The sequence below is a fragment of the Saimiri boliviensis genome, chromosome 16 (assembly GCF_048565385.1).
Source record: "Saimiri boliviensis isolate mSaiBol1 chromosome 16, mSaiBol1.pri, whole genome shotgun sequence".
NCBI classification, from domain to species: domain Eukaryota; kingdom Metazoa; phylum Chordata; class Mammalia; order Primates; family Cebidae; genus Saimiri; species Saimiri boliviensis.
In genome coordinates this window covers 79,402,190-79,426,984 of record NC_133464.1, presented here as the reverse complement: position 1 = coordinate 79,426,984, position 24,795 = coordinate 79,402,190, and the positions used below count along the sequence as shown (strand labels likewise).

The 24,795-nt window shown below is 42.8% G+C and overlaps 1 protein-coding gene across 5 annotated transcripts in view; it reads left to right on the top strand.

Annotated features, from left to right (window-relative positions):
- The window catches only part of MTUS2 (microtubule associated scaffold protein 2), a 679,146-nt gene that overhangs the window by 591,592 nt on the left and 62,759 nt on the right, over nt 1–24,795 (top strand). For 4 of the 5 annotated variants that reach the window (XM_074387901.1, XM_039473210.2, XM_074387899.1 and 1 more), the window contains one exon: nt 15,309–15,375. In XM_074387901.1, coding sequence (XP_074244002.1) covers nt 15,309–15,375 — 67 coding nt within the window. Of the gene's footprint in view, nt 1–4,005; nt 4,289–15,308; nt 15,376–24,795 lie in introns of those variants that run through there. The other variant, XM_010336852.3, reaches the window with a different exon arrangement.

Sequence of the window (24,795 nt, the reverse complement as noted above, 5' to 3'; positions counted from 1 at the left end):
GAATTTTGCAACGGAGATGAGGCTGTCACATCCAGATCCACTCCAGCTCACTAAAATTGGAACACCCAGACAGGTGCTTCCCCACGGAAGGCAATATGATGCTCACGGCATCACTTAACATCAGTTTTGAGATGTTATCCCCAAAATTGAGCTTGAATCTAACCCATATTTGAGAGCTAAATTTCACTTAAAGGGATGCAGGAACAGGTGAAGTGACATTACAAAGAAACAAAGAGGCAAATCCAGCATGTAGGACATTCTACAGGGTGGCTGACCCAGTTTCTGAACAAGTCAATGGTATGACAGTGAAAGGAGAGGAGGGGTGGGGATTGCCGTTCATAGAAGACCCGAGAGACTGCAAACCTGATGTAATATGTGGGCCTCGTTTGGGTCCTGATTCAAACAAAGAAACCTGAAAAAAAACTTTTTTTTTTTTTTTTAGAAACTAGCCAAATTTTTTTTTTTTTATGAGCTAGGTATTGGATACCAAGGAATAATTGTCAGTTTTATTGTTTTAATGGCATTGTGGTTATGTAAGAAAATGTTCATAATTTTTAGCATAATGAAGTATGTAGGGCTTTGCTTAGAAATACTTTAACATAGAAATACTTTAACAGACCGGGTGCAGTGGCTCACACCTGTAATCCCAGCACTTGGGGAGGCCAAGGTGGGCAGTTCACTTGAGGTCAGGAGTTCGAGACCAGCCTGGCCAGCATGGTGAACCCCCATCTCTACTAAAAATACAAAAATTAGCAAGGCGTGGTGGCGAGCTCCTGTAATCCCAGTTCCTCAGGAGGCTGAGACGTGAACCTAAGAGACAGAGTTTGCACTGAGCTGAGATGGCAGCACTGCACTCCAGCCTGGGTGACAGAGTGTGGCTTTGTCTCAACAACAAAAAAGAAAGAAAAGGAAAAAATACTTTAAAAAAGAAAGACAAGGGACAAATGAAAATAAGGTAACAGTCTTGGTCATTGCTGAATTGGGGTGAGGGGTATGTGAAGAAAAAATAAAAAGAGAAAAAGAAAAAAGAAAAGATGAAACAAGTGTGCCAACACCTTGATGACCGTTGAACCTGGAAATAGGAATAGGAAGACCTTTGGTCTTTATCTGTATTTTTCAGTATGTTTGTAATTTTCATAGCATGTAGAGGAAACAAGGCACAATTCTGGAACACAAACACATTTCTCAAAATCCGGGTCGTGTGGAATGAGATCACAGTACGTGTGCGATTTCAACCACGTAGGAAGGACTGCACTACGGAAGTGCCGTGCCCTTCAGTGCCCTCTGTGCCCCAGAAGAGAAGCTGAAAATCGCCTCTTTTTGTGTAGCTCCTCCAGTCTCACATTTATCTCCTGTGAGCAACTGGTCAGCAAGGCCTCTCATACATCTCCTAAGAATAAGAAGCAATTTTCTAGTATGGTGCACTCTAAAGCGTAATTTAGAAAAAAAAACTGTTTCCTAAGGGGAACTATCTGCAGGAAGATAACTGCGCTGGAAGAAAGCATTTTTTAAATCAATGTAGGGAGCTTCACTTTGTGGGCCTTCCCACCCCACCTGGCTCCGTCCGTAATAGGGTTTTGCTCTGTCTTGATTCAATCCATACCTGCAGTTTAGGAGCTGTTTGCCTCCAGGTAAATGCAAGCTACCACTTCTGTTTTAGAAAAACTGTGATAAAATATAACAAAAAATTCCCCTTCTTAACTATTTTTGAGTGTATAGTTTAGTGTTTAAGTACAGATGATCCTCAACTTACAACAGGGTTATGAAAATGCACTTTCAACTGAACAGTATTTTCAATTTATGAGGGATTTATTCTGCTATAGCCCCATTGTAAATTGAGGAGTATTCTGAATGTGTCACCATTGTAAAGTGGAAAAGTCATAAATGGAACCATCATAAGTGAGGGACAGTCTGTACATTTGCATTGTCTCCAGAACTCTTCATCTTCTAAGACGAAAACTCTGTATTCATTGAACAATTCCCTACCTCTCCCTGCCCCCAGCCCCTGGCAGCCACCATTCCACTTTCTGTGTCTGTGAATTTGGCCACTCTACTTACTTCATGTAAGTGGAATCGTACACTATTTGTCCTTTTGTGACTGGCTTATTTCACTTAACATGATATCCTCAAGTTTCATCCATGTTGTAGCACCTGTCAGCATTTCCTTCCTTTTTAAGGCTGACTAATGTTCCACTGCATGCACACACCACATTTGCTTAATCCATTCATCTGTTGGTGGACATTCTGGTTGCTTCCATCTTTTGGCTAATGCAAATAATGCTGCTGTGAGCATTGGGGGCTATACTAAGCCACCACTTTTTGCAACATAAAGTTTTTATCACAGATTTCAGAAGCCCTAGGAACAGCTTTCAGCCCAGGTTTGAACTCAAGGTACTGTGAGCTTCTCTGCCTCTGAGAGGTCTGCCCAGGCTCACTGCCAAGGAGCATTAGCCTGAGTGAGCGAGAGGCAGCTCTGGACCTCACAACATCACAGAGTCCAGAGGGGAATCCCTGCCTTTTCCCTGATGCACTTTGTTTTAAAACAGTAAAAATAAAATATGCTCATGAGAAGGTAGAAAGTGGAAATTCACGCCCTCCTGTTTTCCATTCCTCAAGGGTCCGCTGCGGTTACATGAATGTGTGTATCTTTCCAAAGCTTTACTTCAAACATATGCAAATGTGTATGTTTGCTTTGTTGTGTTTTTTTTATGAAAGTTTACTTTCTCAGTCAACAATGTATTATCTTTCCATGTAATAGAAAGGCATTGAAAATCTAAAATATTCCCCATTTTTGTGCTGTTAACCAACAATACTGAATTGAAGACCCCTATGCACACCCACTTGTATATTTATGTGAGTATTATTATAGCATAGATGTGGAAATATTGGGTCAAGGTGTGTGTACATTTAGTATTTTGACAGCCAAATTGGCTTCCTGAAGGATTATGCTAATTTACCTGTTAGCTTTAAAGAAGGGCTTCAATTTATTCCTTCAAGTTTAAGGCAAACATTCCAGTCTGTTCCTATTTGATCACTAAATACTTTCCTTTCTCCAAGCCTATAGTACTTAATGAAAATCTGCTTGGGAAATCTGTTAAGTTAGTAAAATCATCTAGTTTTAACAACTATTGTCTGTTTACAGCCTTAGGCAATGTAATGGGCAAAAATATAATTGCATATTTATAAACACGAGAAATTTCAGGATTTCTCCTCTGAGGTATCAGGGCATATACAATCCATCATGTAAATATTTGCTTCTTTTACTTGCAGGATTACATAAATATATTTGTAAATACCAAGTCTTTTTTGAGAAAACAAACACAAACTTTTGTTCCCTGATTCTTTCCCTTTCTGATTTTTAACTGTGAAAAACTAGAAAGAGTAAGTCTTTTAAAGTCTTTTATGCCAATTTGCCTAGGAGAAATACCTGCACAAACCCCAATTTTAATGACTCAAGCCAATTGAATGGTATGTGTATGTCAGCTAGGCAAGCAATTTCACAGTGATATTTTAAATATGAAGATTTCATCAAATAAGGCAAAAAAAATTGTTCATGACATGCAAATTAGAAAATGAGCAATTGGTGGTTCCCATTAGCAACAAATATTCTGAGAAGAGTTTCGTGGGAGAAGAAGCCATATACATCACGTTTATAAATATTTTTACTTCCCAGAAAAATAGGAGCTAGGATTGCAGCAGAGCCAAGCCCTGGCAGCCCTTTCGGGCGTCCCCAGGCAGTGCCCTGAAGCCCAGGCTCGCCTTTTGTGTTTCCTGCATCCGCTCCAGGCGTGTCTGCGCGGTGCGGAGGCGCATCCCTGCAAGGGGAGGGCTGGGAGCGGCCGCGCACCCGGCAGAGAGCCGGCTGGCTGTCCTCTTAAGGAGCCAGCATTGGCAAATGCTCTGTTGTTATGCGACTATTGATTTGCCTCACTCCGAGGATTCCAGTGGCAAAGTGACCCTCCCTCCCGCCCGTCCCCTCCCTTCCTAGCTCCTGCCCGCCCTCCCTCCCGCAGCAGCAAGATCCGATCGCTGCTGCCCAGCTCTCCTCGTCCTCTCATTCCTCTGCTTCCTGGATTCCTGAAGTTTAGGAGAAATAAGGTAGCCGAGGTGACCACATGGAAGTTGTGACAGCTCCCAGCGGCGCGCCCCTTTCGTGTGTGCCAGTACCTCGGCTTAGGAGTTGCCCGCTGACACGTTGAATGAAGGAGGTCCCCTTGCCAGCCAGCCTGCCGGGATGGGCCATTGCTGCTGCAAGCCTTATAACTGCCTTCAGTGCCTGGACAAGACGGTACTTTGCCTTCCCTCTCTCTTCTTCCCCCTCCTCCTTTGCAAAGGCAGAGAGAAAGCCGCGAGCCAGCCACCTCTGTGCCTGTCCCCCTAGCATGCGTGTGCGCTTTGTTGGTGAACAGGAGGCTCCCTTTACTCGTTCCAGTGTGCTGAATTGTGAGTGGTGTTCACAGAAACATTTGGTCTCACATACTCTGCAGTGCCTTACATAATTCTGTATTCCTGCAGTCTCAAATGTAACTGTTGCATTTTCCTGAAATAGTAGGATTTTGCTCCAACATCTTGAAATCAAAACTGCCAAGAGAGCTTTAGAATATTCTTAATGCATTTTAATGTACCTGTGAAACCTAAGACGTTCCATTGGGGATTTGAGATTAGTTAGGCATGTATTTCTTCGCCAAGTGCTAACTTTGAAAGTTTACCACTCTTTTTTCAAAACAGCACTCATCCTTGTAATTTATATTCTTCACATCAGAGAAGAAAGCACGTGGTATAGTTGTTCTCTCTGTACTTCTTTGCATCTTAGAGAGATGAATAAACATAGAGTTGAAAACTTAAAAAGCCAGAGAGAATCTGAGGGTGTGTTCAAGTCTTCACTGGAAGAAAAATTCACAGCCAGGGAATTGAAAATAGAGTATGTGTGAGAATTATGTAGCAATTCCAACACAAAGCTTTTCTTTGCTTTTGACATTTGCCTGCTCTTGTGAGCTAGCAGAGGGATTCAGATAATGCTTTTAATTTCATTACTAGAAATCTGTTTGCAAGAGCTCTTGTCTCTGTCAGACATTTAATTGTCGTGCATATTTGGATTTCTCCAAGATGCATGAAATGGGATTTCACAAGGAATTGAAATTGCCTTCTTTCTACCCATGTGGGCATCAGCTATCTAGATAGCTTGAGGTATGTAGTATGTGACCAGAAGAAGGAAAATATATGGCTTAATATACAAGCTCATCAAAAAGCAGTCACTTGGGAACATCTTAGTTACCAGTTCTGCTTATGAACTTTGACCTAAAGTAGGGTTACATACCACCTAGGAAAATTAAACTGTACCTTAAAAGCCACTTACTAGTTCTGCTCCAATAGAAATAACCACTTCAGTGGATTTGGCTTTTGCTACCATGAGTATGAACTAAAATATTTATATACAGATTTATGTGCTTTGAACAAAATGAAATATAAAGCATTTGCACTCAGTTGCACATCTAACATTGAAGTGATTAAGCCTTTTGAGAAGTGGTCACAGAACAGTACTGAAGCCTTACAACAATAGTTATAATAGAAGGGAAGGATTTGCTACATGTAAAACAGTATTATAAATTTCATATTTCTAAACCCTAATACAAAAGTTTTAGAAATAGAGGCTGTAATATGAAGGCCTTTTGGTTTGAGAAAATATGTTTTAAAGGGAATCTGTTTCCCTATTTTGTTTTAAATCAAGTTCTTAAAAATGATTATCCCTATGTCATTCTTGAATTCAGAGATTTTGGAAGATAATTCAGTATTATTTCATCTCTTTAGCAATTGATGTTTAAGTAACTTTCCAATGTTTTATCTTTGACTTCTAGTTCAATACAAATTATTCTTTACTGATGAATACTTTAAAACTTACACTGCTTTTATCAGCTTTTTCATTATGTTCACATCTACATTTCTTGACTTTTCTTTGCTATAATTCCAAATAGTATTCCTATTTGAAGTTTTATATGTGCATTTTCATAGGTGCTCTTTTAATGAATTGAGGACTTTCTTTTTTAATTAAAAAACACATTATTTTATGTAGTTGCCTACTTTGCAGAATAACTTCACAGGCAGTATGCCAAAATCATTTATTTAATTGATAGTTACCTATTGGGCCAGGGGTTCTATACTAGCAGCATAATAGCATTCCATTCCAACTTCAGACTCTAGAAATCAGTACTCCCAAATCCCACAACAAAGTTCTTCAGTCTGTTAATCAGCTCTAATAACCCCAAAGATGTTGATATGCAGTTTAAAAGAGACCTGGTAAAATTGTTGATAGTGTTGTTTCTGATTACCTTAACCTAGTTTAATAAACCTTTAAAAAAAAACATTTCCTCAGAACTTCATATAGATCAAAACAGCAAACTTCATTTTGAGAAATCAAAACAATCTAACAGTTTTGATCAAAGCGCAGCTAAAGATGTTCTGAAAAACACGGTGGGACAATTAAAGATGCTTTTAAAGTAATCAGTTTCAGAGATCTGACTAAAAACTATGAATATTGACTAAAAACTCTGCATATGAGGATGCTTCTTTAGCATTAATTTATTAGGGGAAACTGGAATCTTGCCTAGAGTATATAATTTTAAAAAAATTGTTAAATGAACAAGTTGTTTAAAAACTGTTTGTGCTTATGTATTTCCAACTTATAAAGACCTGTCCATTAGAAATATTTATTATTGGTTTACTCTGTGCCTAGTTACTATTGAGACCATCAAATAATTCTTAAAAGGCATGACTGGCCCTTAGGTAGTTTACCAATAGCCGGTTTGGTTGTACTTCCATTTTTTTCAGAGTACTTACAAGTGGGTAGGCAACAATAGCACACGCAGGACAATTAAACATTAGCACAAGACTGGAGTATAATTGAGTGAAAGGTATGTGGTACTGACCATACCTGTTTCTGGAATTTAGTGAAAGGAGAAGTCAGGCTAGAACCATAGGCAAGGTTTCTTGGAAAAAGTGGAACATGAATTACACTTTGAAGAATGGGGTGGAATTTTATTAAACTAAAGAGAAGAAATGTAATTCCAAGCAAGGAGCATGTGAGGAAAGGTCTATTTGCCTCATTTTATGAAATATGAGAGGGGCAATCTCATGGTAAACACAGTGGGAGATATGGTGCAGAGAGACTATGGAGAAATTTCCAGTCTGAAAGCCAGACCCAGAATTTTTGTTGGCTGCTTTGTTTTTGGCTTTGTATTGTTTGAGACAGGGCCTCCCTCTGTCACCAGTCTGGAGTGCAGTGGTATGCTCATGGCTTACTACAAACTTCAGCTCCCAGACTCAAACAATCTTCCCACCTCAGCTTTCCAAGTAGCTCGGACCACAGGCATACACCACCATGCTCAGCTTTTTTTTTTTTTTTTTTTTTTTTTCTTTTGCAGAGCCGAGGTCTCGCTATATTCCCCAGACTTGTCTCAAACCACCCAAAATGTTGGGATAATAGGTGTGAGCCACCATGCCTGGCCAAGGACCCAGTTTTTTAAACTTGAGCTAAATAAAAAGTAGGGATCTATCTTGGGCTTTGGAGCAGAGAGACTTGTCTACAAGTATTTGAAAGGAATGGTATGACCCAGATGGATCCCAAAGGGTCCATTCACCTATGGACTCAACGCAGTCCAAGATGAAGCCAGGAGCTCTGCACAGAAACTCCTTATCTTTAACCTTCCTGAGCTGATGGTTCCTGGAATTCTTGAGTTATTAAGAGGAATAAACTATATGTATAACCTGGAATATCAGTTTCCTTTTAACCATGTGAAATATAACTGACAAACGATAACAAGCTTTATAAACATGTTATTTCTTTTGAGAGTCAAAAGTCTAGCTCATAAGAAGCCTCGATGCTAATGGAATCTGAGCCAGCAAGTTGTTCTTTAAGAACCCAGTGGCCTCAGAGCTTACTGGGGTTCATCTCCCATTCTGCTCACCTAAAATGTTCCTGGCCCTGGTGACTGCCTTTTGTAAGCTCCCTTCACTGTCCAACGCCCCTTGTAATGAACTTGTTATCCCTCACGCCGCGTTATACATTCAATCCGACAGCACAACTTGCTGGTTTAGGTTCTATCCTGTCCCTTTAGGGGTTAATTTGTATATCTCTACCCTAGCCTTTTATGTGTTGATTCTAATCTCAGAGGCTAGTCTTATTTACCTGGTCTCTAAATTCTTGGTGGGGGTGGGAGTTCGGAGAGACACCTCACTGTTCCTCCCAGGCATGGGTAGGTGCTCTGACAGTAGTAAATTTGGGAGGGTTATTAGAGAAGATAGAATCCAGAAAGGTCAAGAAGCTTCTTAAGTGATACACAAATGGATTAAAACGCAGAGAACTGGCTAATTCTCCTTTCTCCTGCACTTACTCTGAGATCCTGAATTTCCCAGCATTACTTCTTTGGATCAGCATTTCTTCTTCTTGGCCCCATTAATCTCTGTCCTTTCGCATTGTTCATTAGTAATCCAGGTATGATGTGATATTCCCTTATTAACTACAGCCTCTTGGGAAAGCTGGATGTGTTTTTACCCAGTGACTTCCCCACCTGTGCAAAGGCAAAGGCCGAAATTATCCATTTGTAGGAATTTTGATTTCCTCTAATACATGGTATGACTTTGCTCATTTTTCATACAAGTAGATACTGAAACGTATTCAAGAGTCTTAAATAAGAAGGATATTTTGTTACTGAGAAGCCTATATGGAGTTTCATTTCACAGCAGAAAAGCAGATCATTATATAAAAACAAAGAGGCCCTAGTGTTAATTATATGTGAAAGAAATGATACTTATTGATTAACTCAAGGCATAGTATCAGTGCTGCCTTAAAACTATAATAACTGAAATGAAAAACAAAAGGTCAGCCCACCTCCCATGGGATTTTTCCACAGAGCTATTATACGTTATGACTCTGGCCAATCTTCATAATATTAATATTGAAAATGAGTGCGATAGCCACAAAAAGTGGTATGAAAACAACTTGTATTTTCATACAAGATACTTGTATTTTGTTGCTGTAACTTTGCAGCTGGTGCATTTTGAAATACAAAAGAGAATGTTTTCTTATGAAGATGAAATTCTACCATGTTGATTTTAAACCCTAATATAAGTTCATGGAGCTCCAGGTGAAAAGCAGTAATGTTTCCGAGAAGAGCAAAAACACCTTTAACCTTTTTGCAATTTAGTGTGCATGTATGTGACATTTGAATTTTTTAAATTCACAATTTTAAAAGATCTGGATGTTTCCTCAAAGACCAGAATTCTATAGATCTCTTATTTAATTTCCTGTTGTGATTCGATTATTTAGCTTGGAAAAACATGGCCCAGCTCACAGGACTGAATTTTACTGATCTGCATGGATTTCAGAGCAGGCTAAAAATACAGGAAAGATTAGTTGGGAGTCTTTGGGCTTACATATATATTTAAATTTACATATATATGTATTTTCTTTTTTAAAAAAATTCAGGTGGAGAAGAAGGAGCTGATGAAAATGCTCAAATCTGCAGTGAATTTTCTGAAATTGTCCTCAGTAACCCTGTAGCCAACCGAGAATTCCTGCAGGGAGTTTCATAGACCAGAGGCAGAAAGTTGGAGGGAAAGGGGCCCATATGATGGGCTGACAGAGGTTCCCAAAAGGCCCCAGGTGCTGTTTTGCCTGGGATGCTCTCTCCATATCCTGCCTCTCTCAGTTTAAATCTCTAAGACAGCTTTGCCCTGTTGGGTTAGAGCACATTGTTCTGTAATTGTTCATCCATTTACCGACTCTCTGGATGTCAAGCTCCTTGAGAGCAGAAATGTCGGCCAGGCACATAGTAGGAACCCAGTGAGTACGTGTTATTTGGCATACATTTCCTATTTCTGGATGAGTTGGGGTGAAAGCAGCTCAAACTTACCCAGCATTCAGTTTTAGTGGTAAATAGCTGCTCTACTGGTTTCTAATTTGACAAGTGGCACAGGTGGCTGGTGCCCAAGCATAGAATCACAGGGATGATACTAACAGGGACAGGCGTTTTCACTTCCCATTACCTTCAGGTTCACAGGGTAGCATCCACCATCTGAAGAGATAACTCCCAGTGACCACACATGTTAAAATAACAGAGTATGGCAGGCTTGCCTGGGCGTTGGCCACACATCCCATTGCTTGAGGTTAATGGGGTGATTAATGGGTTGTCCGCCTTGCCAGGCTGCTCTAGCAAGGAAAGGTGAAAGGCAATATCCCCTGCGAGTATGTGAAAAGTCTTAGATTGGAGCCATGTCTAAAAAGAAGCAGAGGCTTCACTGTAGCAGACTTGCAGGGGTATGTTTGGGGCAAGAGGCACAGAGAGTGAGTTGGATGTTTCATGGGAGTAGCTTGTCCTGCATTCCATCTGTGAATAAGAGATATACCATGCCAGAATGAATGGAGAACTTGGCGTGCAAAGGAGAGCAGTGCATGACCAAATAAAAGAGGTGGCTAAGAAGACACAGCTGCTGGTTTGGGGCTTAGATAAATGTTCCCAAAGTGTCAGTTTCCAGTTAAGCCTGTCATAGAATAAACAGAAATTTTAGAGGAATGGCCTTGTTAGGCTTTGCAACTTCTGGACTATATCACCAGGATAGTTGGGATGGTTAACACCGAGTTCTATTTTGAGCCCTCTTGAGTGCAAATAAGAGTTCATGTACTTGGCACCCGCTGGGAATTTTCCACTCATCTCCCATTTAGAGAGGCACTAATCTAACCCTGGGCCCTCGGAGGAGGCCTTGCTCATATTTCAGTCAACCCACGGTGTCATCACCCAGACCAGGCATAGTTTGGGGAACGGAGGGGAATAGTGACTTGAGAGCCTTTCCGAGGGAGTCCTGGGTGTTCAACAGAACCTGAGGGCCTTGCAAGACCACACTGGATTCTGTTGAATCATGAAAATTGGAGGAATAACTTTTGAGGCAAGGAGCAGTGAATGGAAGATTCCCTTAAGTTCACTCTTGCCTAAGGAACGACGTTCTGCAGTCATCACTGTTGACTCATTTCATTGCAGGGCAGCACTACGTCATTCTGGTTTGGCTTGCAGGAAGCAAAAAGTAACTTACTTGATGCAGAGAATTCATAAATTAGAAGAGTTGATATCGTTTCAAAAACAAGCACTTGCGGAAGAAGGGCTGTCGCCAGACTGCACAGACTGGTCTTAGCGAGCCAGAGCTGAGCTGTGCCAGCATCTTCAGCAGCAACATATTCAGAGGTCATCAGACAGCATCCTTCTAGAGGCTGATGGGGAAAACCAAACAGCTACTCTCTCAGAAGCTGTAGCCCAACTAGGCTATACTGAAATGGGTCCAGACACTGGAAACAGGCTAACGTGCAACTCACGAATCAACACCCAGGACAAAGACAGGCAGTTCAGACTGTGGAGTGGGCTCTGAATGCAGCCAGGGTGTTGTTTCATTGGACAGAGTAGTCAGGAGTAGACCCTGCCTCTCTCCCAGTCAGACATGAAAGGCTTCTTGGTAGTAAGTGCTCAGATCCAAGCTGAGGCTCAGTGCAATTTGGATCTTGTTGCATCTCTCTAAGCATGACTAGGAGAGGAAATATGGATATGCTTGTGTTTGATGAAGAGTGTGGACAATGGGTGGAAAGTCCTACCTTTGCCATTTCCTGGTGGGTTGAGCAGAGGACAGCCACTTCACCATGGAGCCCCAGTTTCTTCCTCCATAAAGGGAAATAAGACCCAGGACCCTCTGGACAGTGTCTGGAGGAGTAAATGACAAAAAGGGCTTACCTCATATTGTGCCTGGACTACAGAGAGTGTTTGATGCTGGACAGCTTGAATCGCCTATAGTAATTGATAAATAATACTTAGCTAGAACTTCCCAGAGTTCAGTTCTTTTCCTTGACACTTTCGTCATCAGGTTTGTTGCTTATCTTTGGCAGCAACAAACCTTACCAACCCTTCCTTAGTAAGCCATGTGGTGACTATAGTTTGGAACTGGCTGCTTTAGAGACTGAACTTGCAAAAGGATGGGGATGAGGGTGGATGGGGTCATTTTCATTGAGTCTTTGTGATCTGTTTTAATAGCCTCTGCTTCCCCAAAGGGAAATGGCACAAGGTCTCTAATCTCACTTCTATTTCCTTTTCACTTCCTTGCCTATCTCTTTTCCTCTCTTCCCATCCCCTTCCTTTCTTTTCTTGATTTGTTGTTGTTGTTGCTGTTTGGTTTGGTTTGGTTTGGTTCTCACTTGGTTTCCATCAATCTTATTTGTGTTTCTGCTAAAGCAACAAATGGATGGGGAAGGCCTGGCCCCAGAACATCAGCATTAGCTTTTCACAAAAGTGATTCAAGTCTGAAGTTCTTCATCAGCAATCTCCCTCACAGTCAGCACCATTCCGCAGAGGCCTGTCCCTCTCATAGGGCCTTCTGGCCACTCCTTCCCCACATGCCTGATTCTTCTGTGACTAGGAGTGTGGACTGATTTGTTGTGATGTGGGAGATCCCTAGGGCATGACTCTGTTAATATGCAGCGGGGGCCGTGACAGGGAGGCGAGGGAAACATTGGCTCTGAGTTAGAAATTAGAATTCAGTTGTTGTTTTTGTTATGTTCTGATTGCTCACTGCCTGGCCCAGTCTAAGTCTTTGCAGCTCTCATTGCTCTGAGAATGAACACTGCATAATGCTATTTCTGTACTGATAAGCATAGTATTTCAATTTTCTGGATGTGTTTAGGAATTAGAGAATATGAGTATTCAAAATTTTTCTTGACAGTAAAGGCAAGTTAGTTTTCCCACTAGGTTAAGGTTATTTCAGGGTCAATACCGAAATTAGCACTCTCCAAAATACCAAATTTGCTTAACCTACAGGAACATGATTGTCATCTGGCCATATTATGCTGCTGTTAGAATGAGCATATAATCCCTGCAAACTGTCTAATTAGAATATGTTCCCTGTTCTGGCTTCTCCAGTCTCTGAACCGCATCAAAAATTAAGCAAAACCAGGGCAGACCAGGAAGATGCTTAGAAAAACAGAGCGTAAGCGAGTCACCGTGGCTCACACCTGTAATCCCAGTACCATGGCAGCCACAGATTGGGCATATTGCTTAAGCCTAGGAGTTTGAGACCAGCCTGAGCAACATGGTAAAACCTTGTCTCTACTAAAAATAAAAGTTAGCCAAGCATGGTGGCTACTTGGGAGGCTGAGGTATGAGGATACCTTGAGCTTGGGAGGTGGAGGTTGCAGTGAGCCATGATCAGGCCACTGCATTCCAGCCTAGTTGACAGAGTGAGATCTTGTCTCAAAAACAACAAAAACATAAACAAAAACAGAGCATAAGGCTGATACGCAAATTCTAAATGTATTTAGATAATTAATATGGAAAAGCACCATTTAGATAGTTGCAAATGAAATAAAAGGAAACAACAGAAATATAATAACAACTGATTCTTGTAAGAGCTTGCTAAGTGCTGGAAACTACCTACATCACATACATTAATTTATTTAATCCTCATGATAACCCCGCACAGTGGGTGTGGCGTTAGAGTAGGATTATTGAGATATAGGGTAGGATTATGCAAAAAAATACATGCTCTCAGGTATAATTGCTAGCTTTGAAATTTGCTATGGGCTGGGATGGAAGGAGAGAACTTCATTAATGAGATGGGAGGTGTCCATTTTATTCTTGACAGTCTTAGTCTCTTTGGGATGCAGTAACAAAATATAAACTGGTTGGTTTATAAACAACAGAAATTTATTTCTCATGATTCTGGAGGCTGGCAAGCCTAACATCTAGGCTCCAGCAGATTCAATGTCTGGTGTGGGACACTTTCCTGTAAACAGTGCCTTCTGGCTGTATCCTCACGTAGAGGAAGAGGCAAGGCAGCTCCCCTGGGATCCCTCTAATTTTATTCATGAGGGCTCCACCCTCAAGACCTGATTACTTCCCAGAAGCTCCACCTTCTAATATCATCAGCTTGGAGGTGAAGATTTCAACATGTGAATTTTAGGGGCACTTAGGGGGATACATACCTCCAGACTATAGCATGGTCCATTATCCCCCTCAGAGAGCAGATCTAGTAGTACATTTTCTTAAGGAAACCATTAGCTCATAATTTTTCACTCCCGTGATGAAAATAGCTCTCAGCATATTATGAAAACAGAGTTTTATTTTTGGCGTGATGAATATCATGAAATGGCTTAGCAAATGCCCTTTGGATAACCCGAGACCCTCCCACCGACCCAAAACAACGCACTTGTTACCCACGTCTAAAAACAGCACACCAGAAACAATATTGTAAGAACGGTCTGGTCACATTCAGCACACGTCCTTCAGAGGTGCTGAAACCAAAGGCAAGAGTGGTTAGGGGAGAAAGAACATTCTCAAGGCCCCGATGATATTCATGCTAGGTATTTGGTCCACATTTTAGTCAAAATGCCCTCTCTGGAAATCAGTTCGCTTTGAGAGTTCATTCTGCAGAATGGCAGAGACTTTCTTTGAAGGCCTGTATTTTTGGTATCTCTAACTTGAAGAGAATTTATGTAGCACATCTTTTCTGGTTATTATTAGTAATAAAATCATAATACGCTGTGTTTGGTGACTCAATAAGGCAGATTACAAATTCAGCATATCTTCCACTACTTCCCTACTTTATATCAGAGAATGTATTTGATTTGAAACGACTTAGCAGTCATTTAGTTATACATGGCATCTTTTGCACTAAATGGTATTTCAAGTGTGAGATTTTCTCTTTTTCATCTATTGATGCTGACAGTGGAACAAAATACTTGGAAACCTTAAATATTGTTGTTGGTCATATTACAAAGAGGAAGGTTTCATGCTAAGCCTTCTGCCCTGATCTGTATTATTGATTAGGTAGCTAATCATGTATGGACAAAAGGGTAAGTTTAAAAAACAGTTGGTAAAACAAGCATTTGGCCCTCAGTGAAATATGGGACAGACTTTTTTAATGTTCAAAAATCTCATTGTAATGATAATAGTAAACATTATATAATAATATATGGCAGTAGATTAACACATGGGACATAAATATGCAAAGAATTATTGCAGGATGATATACAAGATTGTAATTTAGACGAAAGCACAACCACAGGTATTATTAATATTGTGATGCAAGCTTTGTCATTTGAATGGGATACAAATGAATGAGTCAGACTTTGTCAGTTTTTATATGCTTAGATAACGTGAAAATTAACTCCTTAAGGGCTGGACTTATAAATAATTGCTTAATATGATTCATTAATTAAACATGTGAAAGTGCTTATCTAGCATAAAACTAGGGGACTCCCGGTATCCGTTTTGTTTTTTCAGAATGAAAGTGCCCTTGTGAAAGAAAAAGAGCTGTCAATCGAACTTGCGAACATCAGGGATGAAGTTGGTAAGTAGGGCATTGAACATGAAGAGCGTAAAGAATGTCTTTTCCTGATTCCTGTGAATGCGTAACAAAAGCAGTTACGCCTCCTGTAATAAGCCAGTGCATACCTGCCTAGATGAATGAAGTGTTTCACCCAGCACAGTGGTGGGCTGCTGTAGCCTTAGCGGGGAACCATAATTTTCACGTCTCTGTTGTTATAAAGACAGCTTCCTAACAGTTCACAGTGGAACTCATCAGGCCTTGACTCTGCTATTTGCAGACAGCAGCACATACATCAGTCTGCATTGATCCATCTGGGTCCCCTCTGATAAAAATGAGGTGCTGTCTGCAAGGTGCAGATGTTCCATGGCTTCCTGCCACTGTCTACCCTGTCGTGAAATACTCCATGATCTAGAACAAGGTCAAAAACACAAATCTGGTTGGATTAAAAATATGAGCGTTCATGTTGAAATTTCTAATCTTTGGATGATGAGACGGTTTGGTTCAGTCTAAACCACAGAGACCTTACAAATAAAATGATCCCCAAACCCTGGGGATGTGGCTTTCACCGTAGGTCAAGGACAGGACCAGGTATTTGCCATGTTCTCATTGCTTGATCCCATTTTCCCTCTTGACCATCTGTTACTCTCTTTCCCCAGGAATCAGTCATCAAAGCTGAAATACACATGGCCTGTTCCCATTGTCCGCTATTCCTCTCCTTACCAGTGAGCACTTCTCCTCCTTCACCTAGTGTGGTCCTGGGAACAGCCCACCGTGTGCAGGTGTGGCTTCCTCCATGAGCGAAGGGACAGGGGGGAATCCCAGGTGTCCTTGGCAGCCATGCAGATAGGCAGCAGACTGGACTTCCCCAGGGACCGCAGGCCCACAGGTGTGCACTCGACAGAATAGTGAGATCCAAACTTAGCTTTCTCCAGTCCTTTTTTATTCCCCTTTCTTTTTAAAAATGAACCTTTTTTCTCATCTGTGAGTTATGTGACTTCTTTGATGTTAAATCAGGACTGCAATGGTCTCTTTTCCTCTCTAAGGACAGCAGGTGCTTGTGGGAAAGCAGCAAATAACAGGCCCCTTCCCAGCCTTGCTTGTGTGTGATCTGGAGCAGCAGACCAGGGACAGTTTTCATTCTTTTCTAAGGAGTGACTCACCACCCTTCACCTATGGAGCCACAGGTCCCATGTGATTGGCTGCCCTCCCATGCATGCACGCGCACACACGCGCACACACACGCGCGCGCGCACACACACACACACACACACACACAGTGGGCTGTTCTTCTCAGTGACTCCTATGGTCTCTTTAAAAGGTCCTTCCTCCTCCTTCTCCATTGATGGAAACCACCGTATCAAAAAGGATGATGAAATGCAAAGACCCACCCTCTGCACCCATTCACTTTAGGGCCTGCCCTCAGTTGGAGGTCACTCTGAGGCCTCTTCTCAGCAAAGCTGCCAAAGAACAGGTTTCACCTCTGCTGACCTTCAGGTCAGTTTCCAGGGGATGTGGAGGTGGAGACAGCTGGGAGACGCTGCGTCGCCTCCTTCTGGAATCCACCCTGCCACCTCGTAGTGGTAGAGACCCTTTGAGATGGCACTATGGGGGCAGCTCAGAGGCCTACACTAGAGGTTCCAAAATCCTCAACTCACAGTGATCACAATGTCTCAGTAATTTTTTTTCACAGTCTCAAGGCTAAATAAATACCTCATAGCTCTACTGATTAAGGAGGTAGGTCTAAGCCACAAGTGTGTATGTCCTAACAACTTGGTGGCCATTTGAAAAACTGAACATACATGGAAAGAAAAAAATATATTTTTGTTTCATTCTTAAGGAACCACAATGACTTGCATGTGATTGGGTGCCACACAGCTTCTGGAACCTTGGCTTCTGATTGGATAAGGCCATCCTCGTGTCTTGTTTCACACAGATTTTCACTGCATACTTTTTATCACAGCAGAAGCCAAAACCTCAACTTCGCAAAGACATGATTTCAGAGGGAATGAAGTGTGAGCTAATGTTACGCTAATGTCAAAACTCTGAACCCCCCAACCCAGCAGTTCGCATGGTGTCCAGCAGGGAGACAGCCTTGGTGTGTTTCCCCTGAAAGTATTAATAGAAGAAACCCTGCAGTGCCCTGTGAGTTTGCTGCAGTGGCCCAGAGTGCCTCAGCACACAGTTTGTGAACCACAGGCTTAGGGACACTTCCCTGCCCTCAGTGGCCAGGAGACTTGAGCGTGAGGAAGGTTGGGTCTTAAGAGACTCAGGAACTAAAAGATGCTTATGAGTTATGGTTCAGCTAGAAAAGTGTATAGTGTTACCCCCTGCAATTTCTAGCTCCTGCCAACTTTCCACCTTTTTTAGCAAGTTATGTTGGTCTTAGTTAAGGGAGTGATAGAAAAGCATTGAATTATGTGAGAGCTATCAAGTCTGTAGCCCTGAAATGCTGTAAGCCAATCCCTGAGTATGCTTTTCTGTGAAATAGATGAGTTTTTAGGGGTTTCCAAGACTTGGCAGTTCTGAGCATGGGCTTTAGGTTCAGGAGGGGCGAGCTGATAGACCTCTCTGTCCCTCAAGTTCCCCCTCATAAAATGGAAAGTCAGTTAAAGAAGATAATGCCGATGAAGCACTCGGTAAAGGTGACTCTCATAACTATCCAGTATGTAGCACCTTGAACCCAAAGGTAAAAGATGGAAATTTCCACTCCAGGGTGAACTTCTCCCCAGAGAGACATGTGCACTCCCCATGGGCAAGCTCTGGCTCTGGGGGCCCTGTCGCCCCCGATGCAGTTGTGTTGGGTGCCGGGTGTGCCAAGTATGAGGCTGCTTCTCTCTGTGCTTTCCCGAAGCTTCTAAGTGCAGCAGGCGCTACCCAAGGATTACATTGGGTTTGGGGTGTAAGTCTTATTTGATTTCTGCATAAGGGCTAAGAATAGAACGAGAATTATCTGCCAGATGAAAAAGCATCCGGAGGGAGGGCAGAAGGCCTTGGCAGAAGCACTGCCTGGTCCCTTCAGCCCAGCTTTTATCCCCGCAGACAGTTCAGCGGCAAGCACCCAGTCCACAGCAGAGATTGCCTGGGTGGAAAAGAAAGACGGAGGGGAATGAGAGGATCAACTGTCAACTGTAAAGCACACAAGCTCTGGCGTCTTGACATGCAGTGTCTTCTCTTGCTTGCTGGGAGAAGAGCGTTGAGCATGCAAACCTGGCTTACAGGTGACCCAGAGAGAGGAGTGCGGCCATTCCCTTCCCCTTAGCACCAGCCCTGTCCTAAGTTAAGGCTCGTGTCAGCTGAGTCTAATGGGAGCTGGAGGTGGAGGGATGTGGTGGGACGTCGGGGAGATGGAATTCTTAAGGACTCTAAATTCAGACATGGAGGAAGGGAAGAAGAAAGTCAGAATAGTTAGGTGTATTCATTGCAGATTCCAGAACAGGGCTGCCCTGTCTCCCAGATCTAAAAATTGCTGCTTAAACTATTTCATACCCATTAAATTGCTGCCCTGAATTCCACCAATATCTATTAATAAGTACCCACCCATTGTCCAAACTTTTGAGGTCAATAAATGCAATCAAAAGCTTTGGCATCTGGGCTGGGTGCATTGGCTCATGCCTATAATCCCAGCACTTTGGGAGGCCGAAGTGGGTGAATCACCTGAGGTCAGGAGTTCGAGACCAGCCTGGCAAACGCAGTGAAACTCCGTCTCTACTGAAAGAATACAAAAAATTAGTCCAGTATGGTAGTGGGTGCCTGTATTCCCAGCTACTGAGGAGGCTGAGGCAGGAGAATCACTTGAACCCAGAAGGCGGAGGTGGCAGTGAGCAGAGATTGTGCCATTGCACTCCAGCCTGGGTGACAAGAGTAAAACTCCCATCTAAAAAAAACAAAAACAAAAACCTTTAACATCTGATCAGAATCAGCTTTGTCTGTGTTTGCAGGCGGGATACTTATTAGAATCACCTGCAGTGCTGCCCCAGGCAACACGGTGAAAATATTTGCCAGTGAGGCCTAGGCTATTTTGTTTTAAAGCCCCGAGGTGTTTATTAAGTACAGTGAAGATGGAGATTCAATGAACTGTCCCCGAGGAACAGGGAGTTTGCTTTGGGCCAGGGACAAGGTTGAGGCAGGGAGTACATCATTTGGGATAGGCCCTGGGCAGCAAGGCGCGGCCCAGGGAGAGCAGCATAGGTGGGTGGGGAAAGGAAAATGCGAAAGACAAATCGCACCTGTTTGGAAATTACACAGAGGCTGGTCTGGCTCCTGAGAAATGGCAGAGGATATCCCCTTCCTTCACTCCTGTCTCCTTCCTTCACTTCTGCCTGTCTGCCTGGGGGATTCCGTCTTCTCAAGCCAGCCACCCTCCTGGTTAGATGGGCTTTGGGGAGCTAAGCATGGAAGGTAATCCCCAGTGCATTTGCAGACACTACCCATTGATACCTTCCCATTTGTGACATCGCTGGTGGTATCACGACGGAATCTTCTAGAAGGTCTGTAGTTTGAACAGTGCCCTCTACCAGAGACTTGACCTGTGTCCTCACACACTGGAAGAGAATCTTCAATAGTTTTTCAGTAAGAATTTCCTGGCAATTGATTTACAAGTAAACCTTGAGAACATGCCCTAGTGAGTGCTGTTTTCTGATGCCATGGGTATGGAGGGTTTCTCCATACTGATGGCCAATTCTTCCTCATCAGCGGGTTGTCCAGTGATTCCATTCAGTTCTGACACTAAGGTCCTAGGGTGAGTATAGACCCCCAGGTTGAAGGCTCAGTCCCACAAGGCTGCCTCCTCCACCTCAGAAACCAGTCCTAAGTCTCAGCAGCCACCCAAGGTTTTATCCAATCTGCTGTAAACTCGGAGGTTCCCACAACTCCCTTCTCAGGTTTGACAGTTCACTAGAATGATGCATAGAGCAAGCTATATGGCCGGGGGTGGGGTGGGGGGGAAGAGGGGAGTGTCCATGCCCTGTGGGTGCACCATCTTCCCTGCACTTTGGTATACTCACCAAACCTGAAGCCCTCTGAATCACATTCAGGAGTTTATATAATTCTGGCATGGCACGGTGGCTCACACCTATAGTCCCAGCACTTTGGATGGCCGAGGCAGGTTAATCACTTGAGGTCAGAAGTTCGAGACCAGCCTGGCCATGGCGAAATGCCATCTCTACTGAAAATACAAAAAAAAAAAAAAAAAATAGCCAGGCATGGTGGCACACTCTTTAATCTCGGCTACTTGGGAGGCTGAGGCAGGAAAATTGCTTGAACCTGGGAGGCGCAGGTTGCAGTGAGCCCAGATTGCCACTGCACTCCAGCTTGGGAAACAGGGCAGCAAAAGTTTATATAATTCTATCCACAGCCTCTCTTCCTCTCCCTGGAAGTTGGTAGGTGAGACTGAAAGTTCCAATCCTCTAATGACTTGTTTCTTCTGGTGACCAGCCCCATCCTAAAGTCAAATAGGGACCCTACCCTGAGTCACCATTAGCATAAACTCAGGTGTGATTGAAAGGGGCTCGTTTTGAGTCACAAAAGGTAAACCTACCACTCGAAAAACTCTTAAGCATTTTAGAGGCTTGTGCCAGAAACTGGGGAGAAAGACAGAATATATTTTCTACCACACCTAGACCAGGTCCTACAGTCATGGAGAATGATTCATTTAGCGAGGTTCTGAGCACCTTGTGTGGAGCAGGCAGGGAGGTCATAGGATTTTAGGGCTGGTCCAGACCAGAGTGACAGTGGCCTATCCATTGCAATTTAGAGATCAGTCTACAGATGCATTTCAAAGATCTTGGCTAAAGATGGGACATGTGCAAAAAGCACCAAAGGAAAAACTTTTTCTTTAATCTCAGGCCCTTCATGCATCTAACAGCTATTTCTTGAGCACCTGCTTTTGCCAGGCACAGGCTGGTCACCATGGGTGGTGGAGTAGGTTATGCCCTTTAAAGGGGCACCCCTCTGGGTCAGGGCTGAAATGCATCCATATTGCAGCTACCACCAAGCCCTGTGCCCTGGCATGAGGCTGCTGCTACTCAGAGGAAGGGACACTTTTTCCCTAAATTGCACAAAGGCTCTTTGTGGGCTAGATTGACCCGATGCCTAGTACCAAAGATTCTGTGGTACATACGACTCAGCTCATCTTCTTAAAGAGTTTACAATCAAAGGCTCTGTGTAGGAAGTGCTATCTGCTGTGGACCTCATATGCTAAGGTATAGGTAGATGCCTATGGGCAGGGAAGGAGAGCACAATCACTGAGCACCTACTAACACCTGCTGCCCCCAGCAAATCTGCCCTGGACCAGTGGTTGCCATGACCACTTCCAGGCACTGCCCATTCTGCACACCTAACAACAGAAAAAGTGTTTCCCTCTTTCTTTCTCTGTGTATTAGAGTCTTCATACTTGTCATTTCATAGCCATAAAATGTTCTGTCGTGCTGATAAATTACAATAAGCTCCTTTTGTTTGAACATTTGAATTTTTATCATTTTTTTGCTGTTATGCAACAAGTAGAGTGTTTGCAAATTACTTTTTAGCTCTTTTGTTTTCTTGGGAATATAGTCTCAAAAGCACAGACTGATAATTTTGGGAGGATTTTACATTTGTTCCAAATGTATCTGTAGTGCAAAATGTGTTGGATATTTATCCTGTAAATCAAGATCAAAGATTATGGTAGATTTCATCTTAGTGTTGCCAGCGTTGCCTTATAAAGAGGAAATTAAATATTTTCTCTCTCCCTCACACACACACACACACACACACACACACACACACGAGAAGAGACACATAATATCCAAGTGCAAGGTGTAGTTTAGGATGGAGCGTTTTGTGCAGGCATCCCCAAACTACGGCCCCGTGGGCTGCATGTGGCCCCCTGAGGCCATTTATCCGGCCCCCTGCCGCACTTCAGGAAGGGACATCTCTTTCATTGGTGGTCAGTGAGAGGAGCACAGTATGTGGCGGCCCTCCAACGGTCTGAGGGACAGTGAACTGGCCCCCTGTGTAAAAAGTTCGGGGGTGCCTGCTTTTGTGGTTCAAGAGCAGAGTCCCTGTGGAGTACTGAATTTGCTCATGTTTGTATTACCTTGTACAGGTTGATTATTCACAGTTCTTTTGGATTTCAGATTTTTTTATTAGGGGTGCTCAACTAGTAAGTATAATGCAAATATTCCAAAATTTTAAAAAATCAGAAATGTGAAATGCTTTCGGTACCAAGAACGTCAGATAAGGCTGCTCAACGTGTGTTTCCTTGGAGACAGGGCACTCTGGTGTCAAAAAATGAAATCAGATCAAATTAGAATTTTGAGTATATGATGCAAACGAAAGAATACATCATGGACTGGGGGACCTGAAACTACAAAATGGCACTAAGCCTCAATTTTACAGCAGTTGTAGCACCGTTTCTGGACCATAAAGGGGAAGTATTTTGAATTTTTTCATGATTGGCTGTCATATATTCTTTTTTAAGGCAAATAGAGCTATTTGAGCTGATTCATCTGTAGCTGATTGGTTTGATTTCATTGAATCATGCTTATAAAGAACAAAAGCTTTCCTGTGTGTTTTGTTTAGGGTTAGGATAATTACCTGTTTGGGGAAATGAAGGTGACTTAACTTTCGATTATCTGGCTCTAGGTGGTTTGTCTTGGGGTATCTAAATGGTGGCCTCCATTTTTTTTTTTTTTTTTTAATGCTGATCATAAAGAATCTCATCCTCAACTCACCCTCCATGGGTGATGGCTCTTGCCTGTGGGGTTGTTGGGAATTGGGTGTGTCCTTGGAAAAGGCTTCCCCAGGTGGTGGTGGTTGTGGGGATGAAGGGCATTTTGGATCCACAGGAAACCAAAATCCAGCACCACACCCAGGGGGGAGAAACAAAGATGCCAGAAATAGATTTAATATTCGATTTTTCATCACATTTTAAAATTTTCCAGAAAATAAAATATGACCCTTGCTTTTTCTGATGGAACACCACATTCTGAATTCTAGGGTCAAATATTGAACCATTGACGGGCACTGATACATTTGTAAGCACTGAAATTGGTGTATAAGATGCTCTTCCCCAGAAAGGATAGTCTCCTTTCAAGATCCTATGCCTTAAATCTTGTTTACCGCCGTCAGGTGAATGTTTAAGGTTCTCTCCCTAGCCAAGCTGAGAGAGAAAATGACATTACAGTCACATTGTAACTGCCTCATTAGAAAACCTGAGTCTTAAAAATCACTGTGAATTAGACAAACTCCACCAGACAGAGAACACGCCGTGCAGTGGCGATACAACGGAGCCTTCTGGCTGGCTGGCAGCCCTCGCTGACCCTGCTGCTCCACCAGCCAGACGGGAAGGCCTGTTGAAATGTGCATGGACCAGTGCTGCCTCCCCCGCAAACCTCCTGTCATGCTCTTTCCTGGGGCTGCTCAAAGCTGTGACTATCTGAATATGGTGTGGAATTGGCTTTTAACTTCGAATTTCTCAATCACCCCAGCTACTGGCTTCACTGGCCAGAACTAAGTCACAAGGTGAATCTAACCACAGTAGAGATGGAGAAATGTGCCTTTCTTCCCCTTGGTGACCTTGCCTAGAAATTCCCCAGTTCACCTGCAGCTGCCCCCAGTCCCCAGTACTGCTGGACGAAGCCGCCTCCCGCTCCTGTGCCCCTTACAGAGCCTCTGTCCCTTCCTGAGCGTGTGATAGCCTCTGTTCTCAGTCCCCTCCCAAGCCAGGCCACAGGTTTTCATCTTCCTGCTTGCTTCACATTTAAGATGGGCATTGCTTTTTTATCTTTACCAAACACTTTAAAAATACTAAAAATGAAATATAGTTGAAGAACAGAATGCTGTATGTAATAAAGCACTTTTTTTCTTTTCTTTTCTTTTCTTTTCTTTTCTTTCTTTTTTTTTTTTCTTTTTTTTTTGAGATGGAGAGTCTCGCTCTGTTGCCCAAGCTGGAGTGCAGTGGCGCAATCTCAGCTCACTGCAACCTCCGCCTCCTGGGTTCAAGCTATTCTCCTGCCTCAGCCTCCCTAGTAGCTAGGATTACAGGTGTGGGCCACCACACCTGGCTAGTTTTTGTATTTTTAGTAGAGACGGAGTTTTGCCATGTTTGCCAGGCTGGTCTCAATCTCCTGACCTTAAGTGATCTACCTGCCTCGACCTCCCAAAGTGCTGGGATTGCAGGTGTGAGCCACCATGCCTGGCCTAAAGCACTTTATTTCTAGCAGAGTTTTGCAGGTATTGTACAGAAATCCAAATAGTTAAATCCATGTTTTGATTAAGGTCAGTTTATTGAAATATAGCAAAACAATACCTGCATGTTTTCTGTAATAAAAAATAAAGATATAGGAAAGAATTTTGAGAACTCGATGTAAAGGTAAGGTAGGAACCTAAGTCTGTGGCAGTGAACACTGAATTGTTATTATGTTCTTAAATTATTGACTAGCATGCATGTTTCAGTGTTCTCAT